General features: G+C 42.6%; 1 protein-coding gene across 1 annotated transcript; it reads left to right on the forward strand.

Moving 5' to 3' along the window:
• The first annotated feature begins 1,329 nt into the window (after positions 1-1,329).
• On the forward strand, positions 1,330-25,970 carry LOC134454575 (putative glycerol kinase 5). Its single transcript, XM_063205640.1, has 16 exons — positions 1,330-1,727; positions 1,838-1,931; positions 5,810-5,885; positions 6,172-6,265; positions 8,583-8,714; positions 9,018-9,093; positions 9,222-9,283; positions 11,956-12,029; positions 12,930-12,990; positions 13,757-13,883; positions 14,740-14,844; positions 16,085-16,179; positions 17,366-17,469; positions 17,693-17,752; positions 18,082-18,215; positions 25,191-25,970. Exons 1-16 carry the CDS (start codon positions 1,602-1,604, stop codon positions 25,337-25,339), a joined length of 1,569 nt encoding a protein of 522 aa, XP_063061710.1. The 5' UTR covers positions 1,330-1,601; the 3' UTR covers positions 25,340-25,970.
• The last annotated feature ends 1,195 nt before the right edge of the window (positions 25,971-27,165 follow it).

Below are 27,165 nucleotides of genomic sequence, written 5' to 3' on the forward strand. Positions count from 1 at the left end.
GGCCAGCCCTGCGATTACCACAACACAAACTTTTAAATGCCACTCAGCTGAGCCCATGAAAATAAACCATGTTGGTCACGTTCGTATATCCATGTGGTTGTATTGAACAACAGATTTTGAAGGAGCTAATGGATTCAAAAGTCATCCCGTACCAAAATACTTGTCGTCTCTCTATCAAAGAGCCTCCTGGCCTTAAAGTGTAACTTGCAGGTTAAAAACCACTAAATGGCAGGTCTGCAGGGTATGAAATGTGTCAGATTACAAGCGTGGCCATAGTTCTTCTGGCACCTTGATAGGTTGTCGCACTCGCAATAGGTAGGTAATTGGTCCTAGTTCTAAGAGGGTCAGGCTACTCTGACTTTGTTAAGTCTGGCCTGTCTACCTCTTTGGAATTGTCACTGAGGCAAGTGCTTAACTTTCACCACACATCAAACCACTTCCCTGATGTTTGTAAAACAGACATCTAGTCATCTCTTGTTGCAAAGTTGATAAAACACTGGTGATGTAATCAAAACAAACACACACTTTCCTAAATGGGTTATTCTCTGTGTGTTTTGAAATGAGCTGTGTGTAATGTAAACAGGAATTCAGATTTCTCTGAAAAATCTATTTTCAGCTCATCAGCTGTGAGCTTTCACCAATAGCCTAGGCTAGGCCTTTTTTTTTTTTTACATAGTTCTGTCTGCAGACTCATACCATTCTAATACACAAGGCTAAATCAAGGAATGTCTTTACAATATTCTGTAACCTCATGGAGAAATAAACTTATAAAGTTTGAAATATATCATACAACATTTACCCCATTCGCCAAGTAGGCCTATCTCCTGTAGCATATTGTCTCCCAGTCCCTATGGTAAAATAAATGGGAAATCTCTAACTTTGACATTGAAAAAAGTAGGCTATGCTCCACTAATTATACATCTGTAGATTTTAATGTCATTTAGATAACTTGGGGATTACTAAAAACTTGGAATGATTAGGCCTAGGCTATTGGAATTTGTCCCAAACGCTAGATTGATGTGATCTATTAGAAAAAGCTTGTTTGTCAGTGCCCAATATCGCACACACTCTCTCTCACACACACACACACACACACACACACACACACACACACACACACACACACACACACACACACACACACACACACACACACACACACACACACACACACACAATTCAATTCACATTCAATGATTTTCTCCTCCTCATGCAACATGACCTCCAATTTCGCGCCCCCAAAGAAATGAGGGGCGTGTCATTGTTATCCTCTTTGTGATAGGTGGGTTCTTCAGATATGCGAGTCATTCACAACAAACATGCCTTTGACGGAGCGATTCATCAGAAACTGTTGATTATTATTTCGAAGCGTTCGTTTTAGCCCTGGTGTGAAAGTCAAAATGGTTTCAGTTGTGCCTCTAAACGTGTGTTGGAAGACATCAACGATGTGATTTCTCGTGAGGATTTCTGGTTGACAAATTAAGGGAAAACACGTTCACGAGTTTGCCTCGAGAGCTACGTGTTGTTATTGCGTGTGTGTGAGACATACGCACGCTAGCTCCACCCGACTCGACACCGTTAGCTCAGTCTGGATTTATGTTATGGCTGCTACTCGCAATGGATTTACTAAGAAGAACTACATTGTCGCTGTTGATGTGGGGACGACGGCAATTAAATGCCACGTGTATGACAAGGATGCTACTGTAAAAGGAGCATGCTCGAGAAAGGTTTGTAAACAACTTGGCACGAGCCACACTATGTGAATGCACCGCATGCACTTACATCGCTTCTTGTCAGGGCAATTGTCTCGTTAACGATAACATTTTATTATTATTAGGTGACCCCCCTGTACCCAAAACCGGGTCGGGTCGAAATGGATCCGGAGCGATTATGGCAGAATTTTGTGGCTGTGATAAAGGGGGCCGTTGAAGGTGAGCATGTGTGTGAGAAGCTGTCTGAGCCCAGGAAGAAGGTGGTGGTGGTGTGAGTCTGATCTTGGTTCAGAGTGGTGGTGTTTATTGAGGCATTTGTCAAAAATTATGATAAGATAATCTGATACATGTGGAAAAATGGCTGTCATTGAAATGTGTGATGATGACAATACATAATGAACAGTTTAGCAAAGAGTAGTAGTGCATGCACACACACACACACACACACACACACACACACACACACACACACACACACACACACACACACACACACACACACACACACTGCACTTTCTGCACTAAACCCAAACATACACACACTGACACACACACACACACAGACACACGAACACACACACAGACGCACACCGCACTTTCTACCTGCACTAAACACATACACACACACACACACACACACACACACACACACACACACACACACACACACACACACACACACACATTACATTACATTGCATTTGGCAGACGCTTTATAACCAAAGCGACTTTCAGAAGAGGACATAATCAAGCCAACATCACAAGCAAATACAAAGTGCACAGGAGATATACAGAACAACAAGTGCAATTACAAAGAGGGGTTAGTTTTTTTTTTTTTTTTTTTTTTTTTTTTTTATAATAAAGAGGAAATAATGAGAACACACACACACAAACACACACTCACAAACTAAACTTAACTAAACTAAACATAATGTCAGGATTCTGCCCTGGGGCAAGGCCAGTTCAATCATTAGTCTAGTAGATTCTCTCGAAAGAGGAATGTCTTTAGTTGTTTCTTGAAGGCTGCAAGAGAGGTGCTTAGTCTTGCTGCCTCTGGGAGACTGTTCCACCACTTGGGAACCACAACGGAGAACAATCTTGACTGGGAGTACCTAGAGCGACTGGATGGCTTGTGCTGGATGAGCGCAGATCTCTTCCAGTAACATAAGGCGTTAGTAGGTCCTTCAGATAAGCTGGGGCCGTTCCTGTGATGGTTTTGTAGGCAAGGGTCAGTGCCTTGTGCTTGATCCGGGCGGCGATCGGTAACCAGTGCAACTCAATAAATAGAGGAGTAACATGGGTCCTTTTGGGTTTGATTGAAGATCAACCGTGCCGCCGCATTTCTGGATCATCTGCAGAGGCTTTAGCGCACAAGCAGGTAGACCTGTCATGAGTGAGTTGCAGTAGTCAACGCGGGACAGGACCGTGGCCTGGACCAGTCGTTGTGTAGAATATTGTGTCAGCACAGGTCTGATATTCCGTACGTTGGACATCTGGAATCGACAGGTCCGGGTGACCGAGTTGATGTAGTTGGAGCATGACAGCTCATCATCAATCATGACGCCAAGGTTTTTGGCGACTTTGCTTGGGGTCACGATGGTGGAGCCTATCTTGAGGTTGATGTTGTGACTGAGCGGCTCTTTAGCTGGGATCACCAGGAGCTCTGTCTTGGCCAGGTTCAGCTGTAGGTGGTGGTCCTTCATCCATGTTGACAAGTCGGTGAGGCAGGCAGAGATGCGTTCCGAAACCGTGGTGTCCTCTGGACGGAACGACAGGTACATCTGGGTGTCATCAGCATAGCAGTGGTAGGAGAACCCATGTGTTTGAATGACACGTCCCAGGGAGGATGTGTATATTGCAAACAGAAGGGGTCCCAGCACTGATCCTTGGGGTTACGCCTGTGGAGAGGGTGTGAGTCGTAGACAGCTTCCCTTGCCATGACACACTGAAGGTGGCGTCCAGAGAGGTAGGAGTTGAACCATGAGTGGGCAACGCCTGTGATTCCCATGGCTGTGATATCCTCAGGAGGATCTTGTGGTTGACTGTGTCAAAGGCTGCAGATAGGTCTAGTAGTATGAGGACCGAGGATAGTCCTTTCCGTTCTTGGCAGTCCTTAGAGCTTCAGTCACTGAGAGTAACGCAGTTTCAGTTGAATGTCCACTTCTGACTTCTGAAACCAGATTGTTTTGGGTCCAGTAATCCGTTCTGGTTTAGGAAGTTGGTGACTTTGCTTTGCAACTGCCCTTTCTAGCGTCTTGGATAGGAAGGGAAGCAGTGAGACAGGTCTGTAGTTTTCGACATGAGCAGGGTTCAGTGTAGGCTTCTTCAGTAGTGGTGTCACCCTTGCTTGTTTGAAGGCGGAGGGGGCAGTGCCGGAGGACAGTGAGGAGTTTCATGATGGATGTGATTGCTGGGACCACTGTTTGGGCAATGTCTTGAAGAAGGTTCGTGGGCACTGGGTCTAGTAGGCAGGTAGTGGGACGGCTTCTTGTGATGAGTTTGGAAACGTCTTCTTCAGAGAGCAGAGTGAATTCATGAAGTGTTGCAGGATTCGCCATGTTTTCCAGGGGAGTGTCTTCTGGGCGGTAGGGCGGTTCACAGAATTGCTTGCTAATATTTGCCGTCTTTTCCGTGAAGAAGGTGGCAAAGTTGTCCGGGTTAAGGTCTATGGGTGCAGGAGGGGGGGGAGGGTTGAGCAGTGACTTGAATGTAGAAAACAACTTACGTGGGTCTGTAGTGTTGCTGATCTTGTCGTTGTAGTAGGTCGTCTTGGCAGCTGTTACAGAGGCGGAGAAGGAGGCTAGTAGAGATCTAAGTTTTTCGAGGTCAGATGGGTTGCTGGTTTTGCGCCATTTCCTTTCTGCCGCTCTGAGGGTGGTACGTAGAGCTCGGATGGTCTCTGTCAGCCATGGTCGCGGTTGTGAAGGTCTTGCAGGTTTAGTGACTAGTGGGCAGAGGTTGTCGAGGCAGGAGGTCAGTGTGGAGCTGAGCGAATCTGTAGCAGTGTCAACATCGAGTGAGGAGAGCACAGTTGCTGAGGGCAAGGCATCTGCCACCACTGATGCAAAGCTAGTGCGTGACAGGTTGCGTAGATTCCGCCTATATGTGACCAAGGGAGGGGGGGTGGGTGTAGGGTCGGGTAGGCAGGTGATGAAATGGAGGAAAAAGTGGTCTGAAACATGCATTGGTGTTACCTTGATGTTGTCCGCTTGGCAGTCCTTAGTCATGATCAGGTCGAGCTGGTTACCACTCTTGTGTGTCGGGGGGCAGCTGGCTAGTTGAATGTCAAATGAGTTCATCAGGGCCTTGAAGTCTGTGGCGTACGGCTTCTCTAGATGTATGTTGAAGTCGCCGAGGACAAGTAGGGGGCCGCCTAGGTCCGTGATGGAGGAGATCAGCGTATCCAATTCGTCAATAAAGTCGCCCACTGCTGCTGGTGTACTTGACTTGACAGACCTTTTTAATATTTATTTTTCTTCAAATGCTACTATTACCATGTCAGAACGCTATAAAGGACCTTTTAGGAAAAGCACAAAAGCACAACAATACCTCTTAATGTATGTCCTCTACAAGTCTTCTGTTGTCCAGTCTTGCACTTTAAATGTCTGTATGAGCACTGTCTATGTCCATACTGTCTTAAGTCCATGTATAAGTACTGTCTATGTCTATACTGTCTATGTCCTTACCTAGATTTAGTCTATGTCTGTATGGGAAAGCAAGAAATGTAATTTCAAATTCTTTGTATGACCAGTGCATGTAAAGAAATTGACAATAAAACCTACTTGACTTGACTTGACTTGACTAGTAAATATAGTTGTTTTGTCAAGCTTTGCCTATGACAGTGGTTCCCAACCACTGGTGGGCCCTGACGGTATTCCAAGTGGGCCTTGAAATCATTTTCTAAAAATTATTATCACATTTTGGTGTGTGTTGCTGTTGATTTATTTGAGTTTTATTCGTAATTGGGTCAGAGGTGGGCCCCGAACATTTGTGACAATTTCGAGGGGACCCCAAGTTGGAAAAGGTTGGGAAATGGGAACCCCTGGCCTATGACACCTGTAAGAGTCTGTTCAAATGTTCATCACTCCAATGTACAGATGCAGGCCTGCAAATGAAGCAGATCCAAGCCCTTGGCATATCCACTCAAAGAGGCACCTTCACCACGTGGGACAAGTGAGTTTGCCAGAGGGCCAACAAGATATTACTACTTTCAAAAAAGTTTTAGGAATACCAAGGCACTCATCTTCTTTGTAATTAAAATGCTTTTATTTTGTCGGGCATAGCATGATTAAAATACTTCTAAAATACTTCTAGCCAGTTCCAGTAAGCACTCCAACTGGACTTCATTCTGAAGTTATTATGACTAACTGATTTGATTTGCCTGCTTAATTCGACCATAGAGGGCTGCGTGTATGATTTGAAACCGTAATAAGTGTCTTGTGGTTTACTTGACTTACAGGAAGACCGGAGTACCTTTTCACAACTTCATCAGTTGGCAAGACCTAAGAGGCGCTGACCTGGTTACCTCCTGGAACGAGTCTCTGACAATGAAGGTTTGCATAATGAATTGCTTATCTGTGCTTACAGAAAGGACCGTAACTGTCTCGCCCTCCGAGTATGGCAGCTTTGTTACAAATGCCTCTTCCCCATTACCAGTTTTCTGGTAGGCCCACAGCTCGACACAGCGCGACTCGGCCGCCACCTTTTGCTTTTCAATTGGCCACGACACAGCTCAATCAAATAGCAAAAACTGGCAGCCGCGCTGTGTTGGGTCCAGGTCATTGTTGTTAAAAGAGTTCAGGTGTAGGCCCCTGGACTTCTCTTTTTAGCTTTGGAAAAAGCCCAGTTGCCTACTACTACAGCGAAACCCTTTGAACAAACACTATTGTTGACACTAGTATGTCCTCATATTGCCCCATGTGGGCCTTTCAATCTTCTTAACCTTCGCCATGTAAGCCCCACCTCTGTCCTCAGGCACCTTTGAGGGATTGTAATGTCTGTGTAGTATGTGTGTCTGGAATGGATCGCTGCACTTTGGGATGTTTGGACACACAACATGGCCCCTTCTCTGGCCTTGACATGTTTGTGTTGAATGAAGGCAATGTGACACCAATTCAGGGGTAAATCATTGACCTCGGTGGCTGAGCCCTAAAGCCTGGAATAGTGGGTGGTTTTGCTGTACTCGTGTGTTTTTCTCCTAGCCTAGGCTTAAAGGTTAACTGGCATCATGACACGGTCTATCATCCCTTTCTATTTTATGTAGCTTGTTGTAAATTCAAACATTTTTGCATTCTGAGGTACCATAGTAACCTATGCATAATAGTCATGTACTTACTTAAAAGTGTTTCCTGTAGAGTTTTTTTTTAAAATCAAGATGGGTGGGGTATCAGACATGTCACTGTTGTGATTGGAAAGCCTATGTTGTGCAGTGTCATGTGAAACCCCCCCGAAATAAAATACCTTGCATAGCCTTTTAGTGTAGATGGGGTCGCTGTCGCGCCCATTCACTATTTGCTGATAATACTCAACTACATCATAACAACATTGCTATGACATTACCCAGAGCCGTAAGTAACAGATTAAGACATGGGCATTTGGTAACAGTAAGGTAAACAGTAAAAAATGTGAAATTTCTTGTCAAGGTATGATATTTTTTGTTGACAAGGTGGCCGCCTTAACAATAAAGTGTTGGCGGAACGCCATCCTAAGTTTAAGGCTACAATGAGAATGTGGGTTATGGTTTTGGATTTTGCATTTGTGCTGTTTCATCCAGATTTAGCTGCCTGCAACAATATCGGTAAGTCATGTGATGTAATGGTATTGGAGTAGCAATGAAAAACATTACATGGCAGTAAAACAACTAATCAATAGTCATAAAACAATCACTGCCACAACTACGGCAGTCAGAATAGCTACTATGTATGATAAATTATCAGCAGTCAATCAAAGTAGCTGTCCATGATTCAGCTAATGAGTTGTGTCAACTGCAGTAGGATCAGTTGACACACATCAGTGTGTGTGTGTGTGTGTGTGTGTGTGTGTGTGTGTGTGTGTGTGTGTGTGTGTGTGTGTGTGTGTGTTCTAATGTATTTTCTGCAGCATAATATATCATGTGTTGCAATACATGTACATGTATTTTGCAATGCAACCAATGTTATTGCATCTGTGTTGACATCTTAAGACAAATTCTTTGCACATGTAAATGAACAATTAACTTACTTGTGCAATACGTCTTCTCACAGACCATGAGAGTGGCCATTTCGCCAGTGGAATACTTTTCTATTCATTGAGAAGTAGGGCTGTAACGATACACTCAACTCACGATTTGGTTCATATCACGATATATGACCTACGATTTGATACATTCCACCATGTCACATTTGTCAACATTGTAAAATATATTTATGAAATAGTAGAATATAGGTAAGAAGAGCTTACTAATATTTTTAAAAAGTTTAATATGATAATAATATAATCATTGAAACTTTGAAGTACTATCACTTCACATCTTGTGGTTGTTTTTGGGACTGATCGGTAATAAAACTTAAACTAAAAAGGCGTATCACGATACTGCCTCCTTTTATCACGATACAGTATCGTGACACTGTGTATCACGATTTCTCGGTTCGATACAATATCGTTACAGCCCTATTGAGAAGTATTTGCCATAGTCTTAATGTACAAAAAAAACCCTTATAGCAGCAGTTCAAAGATCCATGCACAGCTTCTAGGTGCTGGTAAACGCAGGAGTGTTCAATACTTCAAAAGAAAGAAGTTTACCGCACACTTATTTGACTTTTTGCTTGTTTATTCAGAGCAAACTCTTAACAGCCTTTAAACAGACTGGTCCTTTTTTTCATTGTGCTACAGGTTGTTCATGCTGGGTCTTCGCTGCTGCATCTGATCACCAGGCAGAAGACCTTCTTGGCAGCCAGCATCATGATCTTCTCCCCCCAGCACGTCACCTTCCGCCTGGCTTGGGTTCTGCAGAACTGCCCTGAGGTAAGGGAGGGTGATGGTGGTGGTGGTGCAAGAGTTCTGCTACTATAGATGTGTAAACATCGGTGATATTTATCAGGCTAATGGTAACGTTACTCAAGAGGTTAGGCTAGTAGACTTTTGAAATTATAATGTTATCTCTGGTAGACTTGTGTCTCCAGTGCACTTCTTGTTGGCTTAGTAAATACAGAGATCACCTTATCTTTGGAATTGAGTGCCTTTGGCTGTTTTGAAAGGAGCTCATGAATTAAATGTTTTTATTACTTTTATTTTAATTTTTTGATGTTTGGTTTCGCTGTTGTTCAGGTTCAGAATGCCGTGAAAAATGGAACTTGCTGCTTTGGAACCATTGACACCTGGCTGCTTTATAGACTGACAAAGGGTGACTATGACAACTGTGCAATAACATCACACAGTTCCCTGTCATAAAAAGCACTCCAAAATACATGGGGAAGTCTTCATGTCAATCACTGCATGTACTCATTCCTGTTTTTGTTTTGTATGAATTAGGAGCTGTGCATCTGACTGACTATTCCAATGCCAGTGCCACTGGAGTGTTTGACACGTACCAGGTAGGCAGCTTCATAGAGTCAAGTACAGTATTGCTGGGTCATTGACGCTTTTACTATCAGACGTCAGGATGGTGCACCCACAATTATTACCAGCATTGTATAAATGAAACGATTTGTTTTTGTTTGTTTTTTGCTGCCTACTGTTTACTTTCTAAAAAGCATATTATTTGCTTGTACATTAATTTCTTTTTTTTTAATTTATATTTTATTGTTTTTTTTTAGGGAAAGGGAAGTGGGAAACAACACACATTGAGAACAGAACTATGTACATACAGGGAGTTTGTCACTTACATATTCATACAATAGGATACATTTTACATTATGAAGTCATAGTTATAAAATTGGGCTGTTAGGCCACTTGGCTGGAGCAAAGAAATACCATTTCAACCATCGCTCTAAGAAGAGTTCCATTTTCTGGTTAACATAGGCTGTGATTTGTTCCATCTTATATATTTCCACCACAATGTCTCTCCACATTCCAAGTGTTGGGCTTTCTGCAAAAGAGTTGGTAGAGCGCTTCTAGTGTCCCTCAAAACCAACTGGTGCTCTTGGAAGGGGTTCAATGTTTCAAAAAAGACAAAAGGAAAAAAATCCTTGGTCCAGGCACTTCAGTTGGTTAATGTAGTAAAAAAACAAACTTTATTTAAGGGGCAAATGCATTAAAAAACACCAACGCGTTTCGGCGCTGTGGCCTTCATCAGGGTGTGTAAGAGAAACAAACAGCCATCTAATTATATGAGTGTCCTCAGGTGCAGTATCCTGGGCCATGAGAGCCACTAGGTCTACTCCAAGCCACAAGGGGCAGTGCTGAGACTAACCATCTTGTATAGCAACATGGCAGATTTGTTTCTATAAGTTAAAAACATCAGGATCATCATATAGCTGTAAACAAGATACATGCACTATCCTGGAACAGAGGATTCACTAGAAAGACATAGATAGATAAAGGGTAATTAGCTTGGCGAATAAAAATAATCAATATTTAACTAAATACTGCATAGGATCACTAGATGTAGGCTACTCCATATATCAATGTCAAGCAAACATCTCTCATGATTATATTATCAGTAACATTTACAACAATCAAAAACATTTATAAAAAAGGAGATAGGTCAAAGTCTTCGTTTAGACCGGGATAATCTGTGGCCTTCAGTTGATCAATCCAGAACATTTCTCTTTGTTTGAGGCGCTTGATTTTGTTGGGCTTTCTGGTTGTAGCCATTTCCTTGTGATAGCTTTTTTGCTGGCCACCAACAGAATGTTCATTAAGTATTTGTCCACTTTCAGCCAGTCTTGAGGAACACATCCCAGATACAAAGTCTTAAAGTCCAGTGGCAAATCCTCTCTGAAAATGTCTTGTAGTGAGTTATGTATTTCTGACCAATAAACTTGAATTTTTGGGCAATCCCAAAAGACATGGTGGTGATTTGCACTTTGTTGACCACATTGTCTCCAGCAGTCAGGGGTGGCGTCACTGAATTTAGATTTCTGGGCTGGGGTAATAAAATATCTAATAAAGTTCTTCCAGTTAAATTCACGCCAAGTCATTGAACTGGAGCATTTCCATTGATATTGCCACATTCTTTTCCACTCTTCGTCTGATATTTCAGTCCCTGTTTCCCTTTCCCATTTTGCTTTAATATATGCTGTGGAGTGGATGTTATTTTGTACCAAGCAGGTATATGTGGCTGATATGATACCTTTATTCAGGTTTGAATTATATGCTCTTTTAAATAGTTCAATAAAACTGTGGTTTGTTTTTGTTATATTTTTAACCTTTGTGTTAACATAATGCCGCAGTTGTAGGTATCTGAAAAAGTCTTGCTTATCTAAATGGTGCTTTTCCTGTAACATCTCAAAACTGAACATTGAGTTATCCTTCATAATGGTACATAAAGCTGTTATTCCTTTCGCTGTCCAAATTTGGAATCTATTATCCATAGCGTTTGGTGTAAAATCTGAATCATGTGAGCACCATTTCAGAGGGAGCAAGTCTTCCTCTAATTTATAGATTTTCAGCATATTTTTCCACACTTTCAGAGTGAATTTTACCCATGGATTGTCTGTTTGGTGTATATAATGTTTTAATTTAGAATCTGCAACAACTGCCTGTATAGGGATGGGAAGCACCCTCCCTCATACTTGGCACAAAGGAAAGACATTGTCTTCAATGTCTTTCCTTTGTGCCAAGTATGAGGGATTGCACAAGCATAATATTGTTCTTGTCTGGGCAGCAAGGTATTATTTGCTTGTACATTAATTTCCAATAATTAATTATATTTTTTATTATTATTATTATTATTTATTTAATTGATACGAGTGATAATATCTGTGGTTGTACGACTTGACTTCTGCTACTGAACGGTGTCAATGACCCAGTTGCTGTTCTTGGTACCCAGTATTACATGTGCTTACAGAAGGATAAAGCAGCGTGTCCATTTGTGTACTCGAGAAGATGAGCGTGTTGCTCGAGATTAGGGATTTTTGTGTGAGTGGGACTATGAGGTCAGGGTAACTGTTAAGAATGGGGAAGGTGTGCGTGCGTGCGTGCGTGCGGTCAGAGTGAAGCGATTGCTTTCTGTTGGCAATTGGAAGTTAGCCTGTATTGTGCGCTATGTGGTGTGTGTTATTATGCATGTGCTGTTGTGAGACCTGATGTGTGTGTTCCTCAGATGTGCTGGAGTGGACTCCTGTGTGGCCTCGTCTCTCTTCCTCTCAGCATCTTCCCTGCAGTGGAGAACACAGGGTTAGTCAAGACAGTGGCTCGAGGGGGTGCTAGGGGGTCCATGGCAAGTTGTAAGATATATAACAAAACAAAATACAGTTTGTACAAACAGGAAATGTACACCAGATTAAACAATAGTAAGATGAACAATATTACCAATGATTAAGAACTTTATTATAATAATCTTGCAACTCTGAACATTATTACTTATTATTGTTATTTTATATATCCCAAACGGGCACTGACACACAGACCTAGACTATGGTTGTGCCAGGGGGGCTGTGGCTGGAATCTACCAGTATATGGGGGGCCTTGTCATGGTTAAGTTTGAGAACCCCTGAGTCAGGAGACACAAGGGGTGAAAGTCAAACTACTTCGTCCCATCCTTTCCTGTTGATTTTCGCCTTGTGACGCGAGGCTCAATGTCACTGATGACTGCTGAATGGGGGAAAGCCCCACAAACGTTTCTCTGTCTAGGTTTGACAACAGGGAAACTTCATTGTTTTGTCCACAGACGTGAAACTGAGCAAGAGGCCGCAAGCAACAAGAAAGGATGAGAGGAACTAGTTTTACTTTCACCCAAGGACTTTTTATAAGACCCAAAATTTTAGCTGTAATGTCAGGTGATCAGAATCTAACCAGGAAGAACACTAATAGACTCAACATGAGACTTGAGGGCTCCATTTCATCTTCATCTAGTGGGCCCAATGCTGTAATGGAATTTAAAAAAGTTATAATACCTCTGGAAAAGCTGGCGAAGTTAAGCCTGAACCATTAGGCTGTTTAGGCGCGCACAAATACAACATATCTCTCTCTCTCTCTCTCTCTCTCTCTCTCTCTCTCTCTCTCTCTCTCTCTCTCTCTCTCTCTCTCTCTCTCTCTCTCTCTCTCTCTCTCTCTCTCTGTTCCTGCGTCTTCCAGCCATTTCTTCGGATGTACAGATGAAAGCATCTTTGGCGTGCCTATTCCCATTATGGCCTTGGTGAGTGAAGAGCTACACTAAGCTTTGAATCAAAGACTTTACTGTGGAATTCATTACAGTTGCATCTCATCACATAAATGAGCCCACATGAACACCAGTGATTGGAATTCACATCAAACGGAATATTTTTACCTTTTGTCAGTGTTATACGCCATTTTCAATTCTCCAGCTATCATTATAGTGTAATGCTGTTTGTATTGTATCGTTGTGTTAAGTAGCACCGTCATTCAATACACTGCACACCTTCTTAAACCAACATACTTGTGTAATTGGTTTCAGCCGCAATGACACTGCACTTAAATGAAAGGTAGAGTATGTTAGATTGTGGCCAGTACAAATTGCAACTATGCTTCTCATGACATATGCTGCATATTCCATTTTTTTACTTTATACATTATTTTATATGTAATTAGTAATACAATAATATTTACTTGTCCTTTCCAATTAATATTTACTGGTAAATATGTTTTACTGCTCTGACCAAAGTGCATTAAGTTTTCCAGCTAATGATGGTCATTACTGGAATTTCAAAATGGTTGACACAGAGAAGATCCACCTTTTTATATATGAAAAGCACGATTTCCCCTGCCATAATACATACTTAGAAATTGATGATGGTGGGAAATAATCATTGAAAAGATAGCGTGTGAATGGGCTGCATACAATCTGGAAATAAAGTAGAGTTTAAAAAAAAATACATTACACACTCTCGCTTTTAAGCACAATTGGCTTCGTGGCGCTCACTAGAAACGCGTGTGTCCTGCAGATGGCGGACCAGCAGGCGGCCATGTTTGGAGAATGCTGCTTTGATAAGGGAGATGTGAAGATCACCATGGGAACAGGCACCTTCATGGACATCAACACGGGAAGTGAACCCCACACCTCCTTCACAGGTGAGGGGACCATGTGGGAGTCAGACCTCGTGGAGCTGCCTCAGGTGGCCTCTAGGGGGCAGTGACACCCAGGAGGATTCTGCACTGATGCCCATATCATATAGTCAAAGTTAGTGTTAATTGAACGGAATTTAAAAATCTTATTCTCGTGCAGATCCCCTCTGTAAAGAAGTGTCCCTTGATACCCCTTAGACTTTTCTGTGAATTTCATTCTGTATTCTATTAGTAGTTGTGTAATTTGTCGAGTATTCATTCAGAATACTTAACAACCTCAACTTTGAAAATGCTGGGACGTGCAAGTCCATGGGTATAAGAGCAATTTAGCTTGTTGGACTCGAAAATATTTTAAAAAAATATGTCATGAAGGCATTGGCAGTATGACCCCTCTTATTGACTAAGACCGAAGCATTCAGCCGAGACCAGATATGCTACAGAAAAACAAGTCATGCACAGCAGGGTTGTTGAAAAACACTTACATCAAAAAAGTCCCTTTTGTTCCTTTGTCCCTTTGTGTTCTTTTTAATAATAAGCCTATTATTAAAAAGAACACAAAGGGGCTTTAAGTGTGCAGACATTTTTCTTTCAATTTTACACAGGTAGTAGGTAGCTGCCAGCTTTATTGAATGAAAATAGGTGTCAATGTCCTAAGACTGATGCAGACATATCAAACACATCTTGCATAGTCATAACACGTTTATTTTTATGTTCTAATTAAGTTTTCACATCTGAGCTGCTCCTGCTTGCTTTAGTCTCCTCTCCCGTTGAAGCGCCAGATGGTGAACCCCAGGGGCACGGTGGATATTTTGTTGTTTCTACCCACACGTTTTTTTGTTTTGTTTTTTTCTTCCCCTCTCAGGTTTGTACCCAATCGTGGGCTGGAAGATCGGCTCGGAGCTGACGTACCTGGCAGAGGGCAATGCGGCAGACACTGGCACTGCAATCAAGTGGGCACAGGAACTGGGTGAGGTGGCGCTGGTGGTGGCGGTGTTGTTGGCAGGGAAGCCGATGTTCGTTGAAGTGTGAAGAACAAGCCCAAAGCCATAATCTGCTATTTAGTGACTTAGTGGGCTTACTGTACTGTAATGTGTAATACAGCATTACAAATTCATTAGGCCGTCTAGACAGTGTAAGACTTTAAGATGGTGGTATGCATGTTGGTGCTATTAATTATTAACTTTATTACATTATTGAATTATGATTACTCACACAGTAAGTACATTTGAGCTAATGATGAATATAGATTGATTTCCTGAAAGTTGATAAAATGCAGAGATGGTGCGTGTGAAATGCGAAGATGGTTTTAACGAATTATCACTGTCATGCTGACTAATCAGACTGCCATATGTGTCAATTTAAGATGGCTTAGTCTTCAAAGCATCTTTTACTGTATGCAGCATGTTTGGCAGATTAATGGTATGCAGGGAAGGGCTTACAGACCGAGTTAGTGATCTGTCATGTCACAAGGCATTACAAGACAGGGCTGAATTTCTCGAAACCAAAGTTGCTTACTACATTAGCTACTTCGTTGCTTTCAATGCATTTTCCCATTGGCAACTACCGAAGTTGCTAACAGGCTAACCACTTCCCTTTTGAGAAACTCACCCCAGAGTTGGGCGTATTGTACACATTGCATTGCAATTTGATGCGTTTATCCAAAATGACTTTGCCTATTAAATGGAAATGCCACGACGTATGCAAGTATAGGATTTTTTTGGTACACACGCACACGCGCACACACACACACACACACACACACACACACACACACACACACACACACAGCTGCACTGCACTCTGGAAGAACAATCATTTTGCCGGTAGGCCAATATGCCTCTCTAGACAGGGCCATTTTTCACAATATGAATTAGAATTCTTATGTACTCGTTTCCAACTTGTACTCCAAAGTTCAAAAACTTTTTTTTCATTTGCATATTGCAGATATGGAAATGAATTAGGAGCTCTTAATTATGCATTTTTATAAGTCAAGAGTTTTTTGCATTTAATGAAATGCCTGCCATATATGTAGATCGACTTAGTCATCCATCTTAGATTGGGTTGGGAACTGTGAGTAGAGGCTGAAAACCTATAGTGTGTGTGTGTGTGTGTGTGTGTGTGTGTGTGTGTGTGTGTGTGTGTGTGTGTGTGTGTGTGTGTGTGTGTGTGTGTGTGTGTGTGTGTGTGTGTGTGTGTGTGTGTTTCAGAGCTCTTCTCCGAGGTGGAGGAGACGGCGGGGATGGTGACTGCGCTGAAGGATTCTGATGGTGTGTGTTTCGTGCCCTCCTTCAGTGGCCTACAGGTACAGGACCAAACACAATATTTCTCATACGGCACAGTCAATTTTTGCAGTGTTAATTAAACTACTGAAGAGTCATATTTGACACTTTTATATTTGGTTCTGCTCTATAAATACTGAATGAGTACTGCAGCATATCCTATGTGCTTATTAATTGGTCATCATAGGTCTACCCCATGATGCCACAATGGCATATTATCTACTGTACATATATCCAGGGTTTAGACTGGCAATTGACTTCACAACTCATTCCGTCATCCTATAAGTTGACAAAAGAATAGGTTGAAGCACACTAACAACATGTTTCACTGGCCAGAATGGCTATGTTAAAATAGTTATTTCAAGCTTTGCAAGTGTGGCACACATCTCTACAGAGATGTTTTGGGTGCCATTTTTTGGGGGTGCCATTTTATTCTGCATATCGTGTTTTGAGCGTGTTACGTTTGCAATTAGGGCTTGGTGTTTGAGTTGGGATTCATGCCTTCAAATGAATTGACAAAAAAAATCCTGCAACTTCATCCTTTGGACATCTAAACAAGCAAATGCAACATATTTTGCTAGATTTTCCTTCACGTTTGCCAATAGTATTGCGTGTAAACATGATTAGTTGCACATGGGCTGAATAAACAAGTGAGTTGCTCTCTTTGCCAATAGAAACGTGGTTGTCCTCTACATTGTTGCTGACAGGGAGCAAAAAGGAAAATCCATATTATCAACAGATTGGTAATCTGTCTCCCAGATTTATTATTATTCATTGTTAAGGAATGCTAATCCATTTCTTCCGTTTCAGCATCTGTCCCCACATTCTGTTTGCCCTACGTGTAAAGTCCCCATGGTTATAAATGTGTGGACAGATTGTTAACCAGAGATTTCAGATTACTTACAGTCCGATGGGGTGTGGTGCATATAATCAGAAAAAAATGATTACTTCCATACTCAAGGCTATGGACTTTCCTCTCCTGAAAAAATCTGACCTGAGTGAAATTGATATGACTCCCATTTTGTAAAACTGTGTGTAAAACCAATAAAGAACACTTGTTGTATGTCTGTCTGTAACAGGAATGATTACTACTGTACCGTGTGTAGCTGATATGCATGTAACTGAATACTGCACCCCACTGTCAACTGGTTTGTGTTGAGATCGAATTCCCTCGTGTGTAATGTACAGCGTGTTCCATATGTGTTGCAGGCACCTTTGAATGACCCAGGGGCCTGTGCCTCCTTCATGGGCCTGAAACCCTCCACCACCAAGTCCCACTTGCTGCGGGCCATCCTGGAGTCGGTGGCCTTCAGGTACCTTGCTATACTGTACGCCGCCCTGTGGTTGTGGCCCAGTTTACGATACTCACATGTACACATACACTTAGAGATTGATATAATGTACACACACACACACACTGACACTTTGTAACCACACTGCAGTCGTTATTATGCTATGAAAATGGTATCTGCTGCGAGCCATACACTCAAGGATGTGTCCATTTGCGATTGAAAGTAATTAATTTTTGTTCCCCAGGAATAAACAACTTTACGACATAATGATGCGGGAAACAAAAATACCCATTACAAATATAAGGTAATTACACATTATTTGCTATTATTAGTAGTTCTTTGTTCTCAGGTATGTTGTAGTATTTTTTGTATAATTTGATTGTTTTTACCACCAAAATGATCACAAAACTATTTTTGTCAATTGTGTGTGTGTGTGTGTGTGTGTGTGTGTGTGTGTGTGTGTGTGTGTGTGTGTGTGTGTGTGTGTGTGTGTGTGTGTGTGTGTGTGTGTGTGTGTGTGTGTGTGCGCGTGTGCGCACGCCTGTGTGTGTGCCTGTACCTGTGCATGTGTGCGGGTTTGTGTGTGTGTGACTTTGTCTCTCTTGTTTGCCCCTGTATTTTTCATGGCCGCAGGGCAGATGGAGGTGTGTGCTCCAACGACTTCATCATGCAGCTGACAGCCGACTTGTTGGGCAGGAAGATCGATAGGCCCAGTCATACAGACATGTCCAGCCTGGGGGCTGCGTTTGTCGCCGGCCTCGGATCCGGTAAGCCCCCCCCTTAACTTCTACTACATATGAGCCTCCATGGATGATTGTAATCAGGCAGAGTGCTGCCTCATTTTAAGACTTGGCAGTGTTTATTTACGATGTAAATTTTGCTGTGTTCAGTCGAGACTTGACGAACACCAGTAGGGCCGACATGAGTGTTACATTTGACCGACTGTCAAATCCAAGTGTTGCATTAACACTAGAGCAGAGGTGTCAAAAGCGAAAGTGTACTTGTGTGTACTTGTCTTGTGATCAGCTACCTGAAAGTAAAAGCCGCTACCTCTGCACTGGTTGAATCAAATTTGTTGTGGGTTCTTGTTTGGTTTTTAGTGCTTTTCAGTAACAACACAGCTATTATACCAGTTAATCCATTGTACCTAATTAGGATAATAGACTATGTAATATCATGTGTTAGTGTTGTACATGTACCACAAATCTACTTTTATTTAAACTTTTGACACCTCTGCAGTGGAGAATTGACTCTGTATGTTAACACTGAGAGTATTTGATGGGAAAAGCTTGTCGATACTTGGATTTTTGAGCGGAGCAGAGGGTTCTAATGAAAGGACCAAAAAAAACGTCCAATAAAGAGCATTAGGTCAATGTTTCCCTTCAGTAGGAATCTTGGTAAGGGTTAGTGCAGTCAATACCAATGTCAATAGACATTGACAATGTTAACCTGTGGTTTAAATACAATGAACTGCATGTGAACATTTAAAAAACAACTACGGGTTATTTCCATCGTAATAACGCAGGCAGATCGTTTGTTCCTTAACATTAATGACTATGAAATACTAAGGGTAAGACACACAAAATTCCTGGGGGCCCACGTTGCCAAAAAAACTTAAACTTCAAGTACCACATTGAGCTGTGATTTGTGAGACATTGAATAAAACATATTGTATAATATTCAAGTGCGTAGACCGATTCATGTTGCGTTTTCAATACACCCACAGGTGTCGTAACTGTGGCAGTGACTGAGTTTCAGTTACAATTTCAAGTCTATTTTAGACAGCGCTGCTTGATAAACTCCAATGCACTGTATAACACAACAAGACATGAATCCTGTCCTATGACTTTCGCTGCACAGCTGATACAGTGATACAGGGGCAAATTAAGTTCAAAGTGCACCACAAGAGGGCTGAAGCAGGTGTCTGGACTTACCATGCCCTCGTACTAATGTCATTTGATCAAAAGGTCTAGAGAAACGATTGCTGGTGGGAGGGGTTGAATTATGAAATGTGCGTCCGTCCGTGTGTGTCTGCCCCCCGCCTCTTATTCGCTGATGGGCCAGTTGTCTGGCAACACGAATAATAATGTCCTCCCAAAATGCGTAGATGCACGTGGAAGAAGTGGCAAGGCTGGGCTAAGGGTCTGCAGTCTCCAACCTCTGTTTTTTATAGCACATCCAGAGATTGCTGATTTTGTAGTACCATTGATAGTACTAATTCTATTACTCTCAATGGCCTGATGTAATTACAGACAGTTAGAAAAATTATGAGAAAGCAATGACACCTGTGGGTTCACTGTTCATGGCAATTAACAACCATGAATAAAGCTTTAGAGAGGAAGACATTGCACTGAAACACTCCATTTCGTGTAGCTTTCTAGTCGCTGTTAGTTCTAATATGCAGTCAATGGCTCAGGCAGAGATAAATGATTGATCCACTTGACAGACTTTCCTGTGACTGTTTCTTTCATTTCTTCATCTCACAACCCCAACTTAAATCGCCTGTGCAAAACAGAGTATGGAAGTAATCAGTTCAAGGCCCTACGCAAAATGGAACATGGAATGAATCATAGTCAAGAAAGAAATGGCCCTCCAGGTGTTTTCTCCCACTTCTACTTTCAGCAATGGAGCCCTGTGTCTCTTCCTCTATCTGCCTCTGCCATCTGCAGTGCTTCTGTAACACAGTCAGAGCACCGTCGTCGGTGCTCAAGCACAGGCTTTAAAGGGCAAAAGAGTGCTCCAGTGCTCCGTTGCTACTTGGCAGTGGTTGTGGCTGAGTCATCTGTTTACAGCACCGGCGCTCTCTGTCAGGCAGCTGGGGAAGTGTTGGCTTCACACGTCTGGTCTGGTCTCTCGGCTGCTGCAGCGTGCAGATGATGAACTGTGATGCTCACGCTTCAGACACACCGTCTGCAAGTCGTGCTGAGGAGGACTATTTTGCTTTTCTAAGAACTCTCACACTGGGGTAGGAGCTGCGTGCGATGTGTCCCATCTGATGGTAGTAACGTTGTTGACGGCGATGCTCGTTGTCCACACTAAAACGGGTCATAATTGCCCTACAGTTTCATCCCTTAGCCTCTTGGTGCATGCTAGTCTGTGAAATGCTTAAATGCTGACACAGAACATTTTACCATTACTATGATATTGCAACTCATAGAAAGTCATTACAACTTCATTGCCACTCTGGCTGCAGCAAACGTATTACAGGAGCCATGCAGGGGCACGTACCTGGGTATTGATTTGCTGTGCCCCGGTATGAGTTTCACCAAAAAAAAAACCATAACTGAAAAGATTTTTTTGCTCTCATGCTTCGCGTGCTAGCATTATCTCTCTGTGCCCCTGTGCAGCATTAGGTCAGCTGACGCCGATGGAGCCATGTCTTAAAGATTTAACCTGTGGGTTTAAACTTATGGGTTAAAGCTCCTCCATGGAATGTTTTTAACACAAAAAATAAATTAGACACAGAAAATAAATTGGACATGGATGAGCATGCACTGCACTGCAGAGCTCTGTTTATAACGGTAGCCTTTTGCCTAACAGGATGGTGGCAGTATTTCTCCTCGGTGTAAATATGGCACTCTCAAAGGCCCTTGGTTACTTTCCCTAATCCCTCTCATTGGAGTTGTTTTGGAGAAGGTTATGTTTTATCATCACGTCAAGTTTTGGCAAAGGACGCGCTCAACTTCTTGGAAAAACGAAAGTCTTTGGGTGCGAGATAAAAAGTATCAACTTAAGGAAGAAAAATCCGCACTCACAAAACTGCGTCTCATTATTTATTTATATTACCACCATGTCAAAAAAGCAAACGCGTTTCGGCTATCACGCCTTCATCAGAGCGTGGTACCGAAACGCGTTTGTTATCATCACGTTTGTTATCATCACGTCATCCAACCTATGTAATGAAATCGGACACTGACCGACACAACCTGGGGCCTGACCGACACAGATTTTGATGAGCCTTAGTGTGGCTTTTTAGTGGCAAGGTTGAGTCCCAAAACTTTCTTGGTCTGTTTCTCCCTTAATATTAAAGCCAGATTCATGCAAATTAAGTTCTGGGGCCTCTAAGGGGCTGCTTATACATACCCGGCCTTTCCCCTCGTTTGTGCCTTTCGTTTATTAACAAACTGAGTTTTTTGCTCTAAAAACGAAGCTTAAAGGGACACTGTGTGAGATTTTTAGTTGTTTATTTCCAGAATTCATGCTGCCCATTCACAAATGTTACCTTTTTCATGAATACTTACCACCACCATCAAATTCTAAGTATTCATTATGACTGGGAAAATTGCACTTTTCATACATGAAAAGGGGGATCTTCTCCATGGTCCGCCATTTTGAATTTCCAAAAATAGCCATTTTTAGCTGCAAAAATGACTCTACTTGGACCATACTAGAAAATATTTGTTTATTACTTAGAAAACTTTCATGTAAAGATCAAATTTGGCAGTAGGCAGCCCAGTTTCATTGAGCAGCATAGTTGCAGTACCTTTTTTGACCATTTCCTGCACAGTGTCCCTTTAAAAAAAAAACTATGGTGAAAGTGGGGATTTTTTTTAACTCCGGTTAGCGTTTGTATTGGAACAGAGATAAACAGAGCCTGTAATGGTGTTCTCAATACCACGTACAGGCTTAACGTATTTATGACAGCGCTCAACAGCATATTTATGGGTATTTGCCTATGATGTGGACGAAAACATTTTGGTAAGCGTAGAGAAGAAAAATGTTTGTTTATCAAAATACCCAGGTATGTATAAACCGCCCCTGACTTGCCACTGAAAAGGCACAATAAGTTGTACAGTATTAAAATCCTGGTCGGTTGGGCCTCACAGTGTCGGATTTCACATGAAAGATTCTCCCTTAAGATTCTCCCCGATACTATTTCTCTGATGTCCTATGGCTTCCATGTTGGTAAGCGTGGGCATGATATATTGATTCTATGTATGAGCTGTATGGATTCTGGTGGTGGGAGGCGTGATATGATTTACTGTGTGGTATTTACAGATAGCATGCTCTGCAGAAAATACAGGGTGATAGTAGATTTAGGGTATAGATCTACCATGATGTATAGGGTGTGTGGTGTTGTACATACTGTATGTGCAGACATGAAAACTAGCTGCCCAGACTTACTGGGTCCCCTGACCACATGCACATTCTCCACGCGGGGGGAAGGAACCACCAGTGAGCACATGTGCCTCATTTATGCGTGTGTGTGTGTGTGTGTGCACACCAAAGCTACATCTACGTATGTATGTGGTTCAAATCTCCCCACAAGGAAATGAAAAACATACTGTACAAGAGTGTAATCTGTGAGGAATAAATTGAGTTAGAGGTGTGTGTGAGTGTGTTTGTGCGCGGTGTATTTATCTACTCGCACGGTCTTCATCAATATCAAGCATAGACTATCATATATCATATATAATATATATAGTATATGGATGGTGACCCTGGAAAACCACTAGACACAGTTGCCACAGACTGAAAAGTTAATGTCAAGCCCTGGTGCGTGCGTGTGCGTTATGCGATTACGCGCGCGTTATGCGTTTGATATGCATGTGTCCCATCTTTGGGAACTGTCATCTTTGCTGCCTTGTTTTAGTCCCTGGTTTCTTCTCGTCTGCCCAATAGAGATGATTCATTGGAGCCGCCATCTGTTGGACTGTTGGTCGGTCAGTGTGATCAGCATGCTGCAGATTATCAAGCTGCTTCTCATGCCGAGTCGGCCCTCTGTGCTCTCTCTTTCTTGCTCTCTCCAGTTTTCAAAAAGGGAAAAAGGGGAACGCAGCATTTTTTTTTCCGCGGCAGGTTAATGTAACGTTTGCTGGAGGTTAACTTAATTTGCTTTCGTAAGCAGGTCGGCATGACTGATTTGATTTCGACCAATGGAGGTAGTAGGTCAAAAACACCCACTTCTTCAAACAGGCATGTCCAGTCACCTGATGGCCTGCCTGGTGCTGAAGTGGTTAATTAGTAGTCAACCAGGAATAGGAGAAGATTCACCACACACTGGTAGACTTAATTTAGCTGTTACTGTTGACTAATTAAAGGAGAAGTCCACTTTTTTGAACATTAATGCCATTTTCTGAGTGGTCTGCAATGTTTTAGAGTCCCCCTCACCGTTTATTTCATGATTGCTGCAGTCTCTGTTATTTGGCTGACTTAGATTTGATCTCAACCAGCTTTAGAATGGCCGTCTATGGGCACCTGCAACTCTGTTCTTAAAATCACCTTTAACATTTGTTTTGAAGAATATGCAACTCAGCAAGTGTTCAGCAGTATTCACTGGTGTTCCTTAGCAATTTTTGTAGCGAAATATGGCATCTGTCGTGTTTTATGTGTGTTTTATGTAGCAATTTGTAAGTTAAGTTTCACTTTCACTTTCTTTCACAAAATGGCAAATACAAAATGACAGAAGCCATATTTCGCCTTGAAACTTGTTAGGGACTGCTAGTGAACACCCCTAACCACTTTGTGAGCTGTAGACTTTCGAAAACAAATGTTTAAGGTGATTTTAAGAACAGAGTTGCAGGTGCTCATAGACAGCCATTCTAAAGCTGGTTGAGATCAAATCCAAATCAGCCAAATAACAGAGACTGCAGCAAACATGAAATAAACGGTGAGGGGGACTCTAAAACATTGCAGACCACTCAGAAAATGGCCTTAATGTTAAAAAAAACTGGACTTCTCCTTTAAGCGCACAGGTTTGGTGCTCCTATGCACAGCCAGTGTCCAGGTGGCCAGGTGCTGGTGAAGTGCAGTCACACTAGTAATCCAGAAATAGGAGAACAATCACTTCACAGCGGTGGACTTCATTTGGCTGCAATTAAATCTGCCAGTGTGCGATGATTGTTCTCCTATTCCTGGATTACTTGTGTGACTGCACTTCACCAGCACTTGGACATTGGCTGTGCATAGGAGCACCAACCTTTTGTGGTTAATTTGTCAACTTATCCACTGTTTGTGTTCTTTTCTTTGAAGGCCTCATTTTTTCCAGCTAACTCAAATGAATAGAGGAAAAATAAATGAGGCCTTCAAAGAAAAGAACACGGTCCCTAAAGTCAAATATGGCAGAGTTTCCCTGATGTTTTGCGGTTGCTTTGCTGCCTCTGGCACTGGACTGCTTGACCGTGTGCATGGAATTATGAAGTCTGAAGACTATCAACAACTTTTGCAGCATAATGTAGGAGTCCACCCCTGAATCCCATAGGAAACCTATACAGAGATCTCAAAACGGCAGTGTGGAGAACACACCCTTCAAATCACCTCAAGGATGGCCTAAAATTCCAGCAGAGCGTTGTAGGAAACTCATTGATGGTTATCAGAAGTGGTTGTTCGCAGTTATTTTGTCTAAAGGTGTTGCTACCAAGTATTAGGCTGAGGGTGTCAATACTTCTGTCTCCCCCATTTTTGGAGTTTTGTGTAAAATGGTCATTCATTTGACTTTTTTTCATTCTCTTTTGTGTTTTTTCATTGGAAGACAAACAAATGAAGATATTAATAACAAAGCATTTGCGATTGCAATCATTTTCTGGAAGAAATTGAGTATTATCTGACAGAATTGAAGGGGTGCCATGCTTTTGGCCAGCACTGTACTAAGCATAGTGTCCCTTTTGAAATGATTGACAAAGCAGCAACTAGTAGAGTAGAACTCACCATCCGATACTCTCCTGTTTTCTCACTGCCGCCACGCCACGCCTCTTATGTGTATCTGCCCTAACTCTCTCTCATGTCTGGTTGCCTCCACACAGGCTTCTGGAAGAGCCAAGAGGAGCTGAAGGGGCTGAGGTGCACCGAGCGAGTCTTCCTGCCCAGCACGCTCTCCCGGGACCACGTCTTCACGCTACACAGCTGGGAGAGGGCTTTGCGGCGCTCCATGCACTGGTACAGCCACGCCTGATGGGGGAGCTGTCCTCTTTGCCACACACACAGTTCTCCAATGAACCCTGACCACATGCAGTGCACTACTGAGGGGGGTCGTCGTCGTTGTTGGCCTACAGCGTCACGGTTCAGTTTACATTCCCAGAAACCCCCCTCGAGATGAAATTGTGTCTTTGGTGTCAAATTGATGGACGATCACCCTTTTTGTGTGCCATACGGACAGAGTGGCATATCGTAGTATGTACGGTACTTATGTTTCTTTTTCCACAGTTTACTGTGGAACAGGGAACGAACAAAGATCAAGGTCCTGGTGTTCTTATCAGTTGGTGCTAGTTTTTAAATCAACTCAATTAATAGTATTTTATATATCGATTGTGGAAGGAGTGGCTCTATTTTCGTGTGAGAGAAAAAAGAACCATGTTTGGGTTTTTTTTGCCTCCACCTAGTGATATAAAGTAGAACTTGTCATGTTGAAATGCACAAACATGAATGAGAGCGGGGCTGCAGCCTGAGAATCCTGCCCATTTAGGACAGGACACTGCCATGGCCTCATCCCATAACAAGATTACCTCATCCCGCAGCCTCTCGGTAACAGATACAGTGCCTTGCCTTCATTAGATTTGTGTGTGTGTGTGTGTGTGTGTGTGCGTGTGTGTGTGTGCGTGTGTGTGTGTGCGTGTGTGTGTGCGTGTGTGTGTGTGCGTGTGTGTGTGTACGTGCGCGCGTGTGTGCGCGTGCGTGCGTGCGTGCGTGCGTGCGTGCGTGACTCTGGGTACTGATCCATCAGGCCAAGTGAACTTTCCCCCACCTTCTTCAGTGGAAGTTCCAGAGTTGCACAGTATAGCCCCTACCCCCACTCACTCACTCTGTCCGCATCCGACCCCCGCACCCACTTTTTTGGACGCTTGAATGAGCAGGTGGGGGCCTTAGAGGGGGTCTCTGGCTAGCGTTGTGTGTGTGTGTGCGCGCATCCGTCCGTGCATGCTTGTATGGATTTGCGTGTGTACGCGTGTGTGCGTGTGTGCGTGCTCGTGTGTGTTCGCAACAGTGGAAACAGGGGAGGTGGTAGACTTTTAGTTTTTTTGTTCAGGGATGCAATATGGTGATATGAAATGGACACACCCTCGCTTACGGGGGGAAGGAGGGGGTGGCTGGGTTATTGGACTCTTCTCCCAACAGGAAATCCTCAAAGAATCCTGGGACGGCAGCCTGGAATAATGATGTCATTAGCTCATCCCATGGGTGGTTATGGCTTACCTCTTTCTTGTCATTTTTTTTTTCATTTTCAAACTGCTTCTATTTTAAATGTTGTCGATATGCCTAATCCGTTATAGGCTTAACAGTTACCTTACAACAAAATTTCTGTGATGCTAATCAAATGATGCTAATCATATTCGCGAGCCTTTCGTCAGGGAATTGTGCACTAACTTTTAATGTTTTATTGTACTGTGAACCTTTAAACATTTCATACAGGTAGAGGTATTATGTGATACTGCAGAGGTACACTGCTACTTGAAGAAGTACACTACCACAAGTAGTTGAAGGTCATGAATTTCTTGCATAATTGGTAATGTATTCAGGTAATGGATTGCATACTTTGACTGTGCTTGCCTGCTATGTCTTATCTACCTTGCTCTACTGTTGTTGAGCCCATTCTACACAGTGCTTTGGCCGTGCTAATTTAACACTTGCGAGAGTTGAATTGGACATGTATAGAGTTGGTCCTCTTCTCTTAGTGTTGAATTATAACACTGCAGCGTTTACTGTGTGCTCTCTTCATTCCTTCACGCGAGACCAAGGAGGGCAGATGTGTGAGAGAGGGAACAGGTGTGGCCTCTGGGTATT

This window comes from Engraulis encrasicolus, chromosome 8, assembly GCF_034702125.1.
Source record: "Engraulis encrasicolus isolate BLACKSEA-1 chromosome 8, IST_EnEncr_1.0, whole genome shotgun sequence".
NCBI classification, from domain to species: domain Eukaryota; kingdom Metazoa; phylum Chordata; class Actinopteri; order Clupeiformes; family Engraulidae; genus Engraulis; species Engraulis encrasicolus.

What these genes read in the sequence shown, in the direction of transcription:
- LOC134454575 (XM_063205640.1), top strand. Translation starts at nt 1,602, where the DNA reads ATGGCTGCTACTCGCAATGGATTTACTAAGAAGAACTACATTGTCGCT. An exon ending in CTGGAGTCGGTGGCCTTCAG is followed by an intron (nt 17,470 to 17,692) that starts GTACCTTGCTAT and finishes TTTGTTCCCCAG; the next exon opens with GAATAAACAACTTTACGACA. An exon ending in ATACCCATTACAAATATAAG is followed by an intron (nt 17,753 to 18,081) that starts GTAATTACACAT and finishes TCATGGCCGCAG; the next exon opens with GGCAGATGGAGGTGTGTGCT.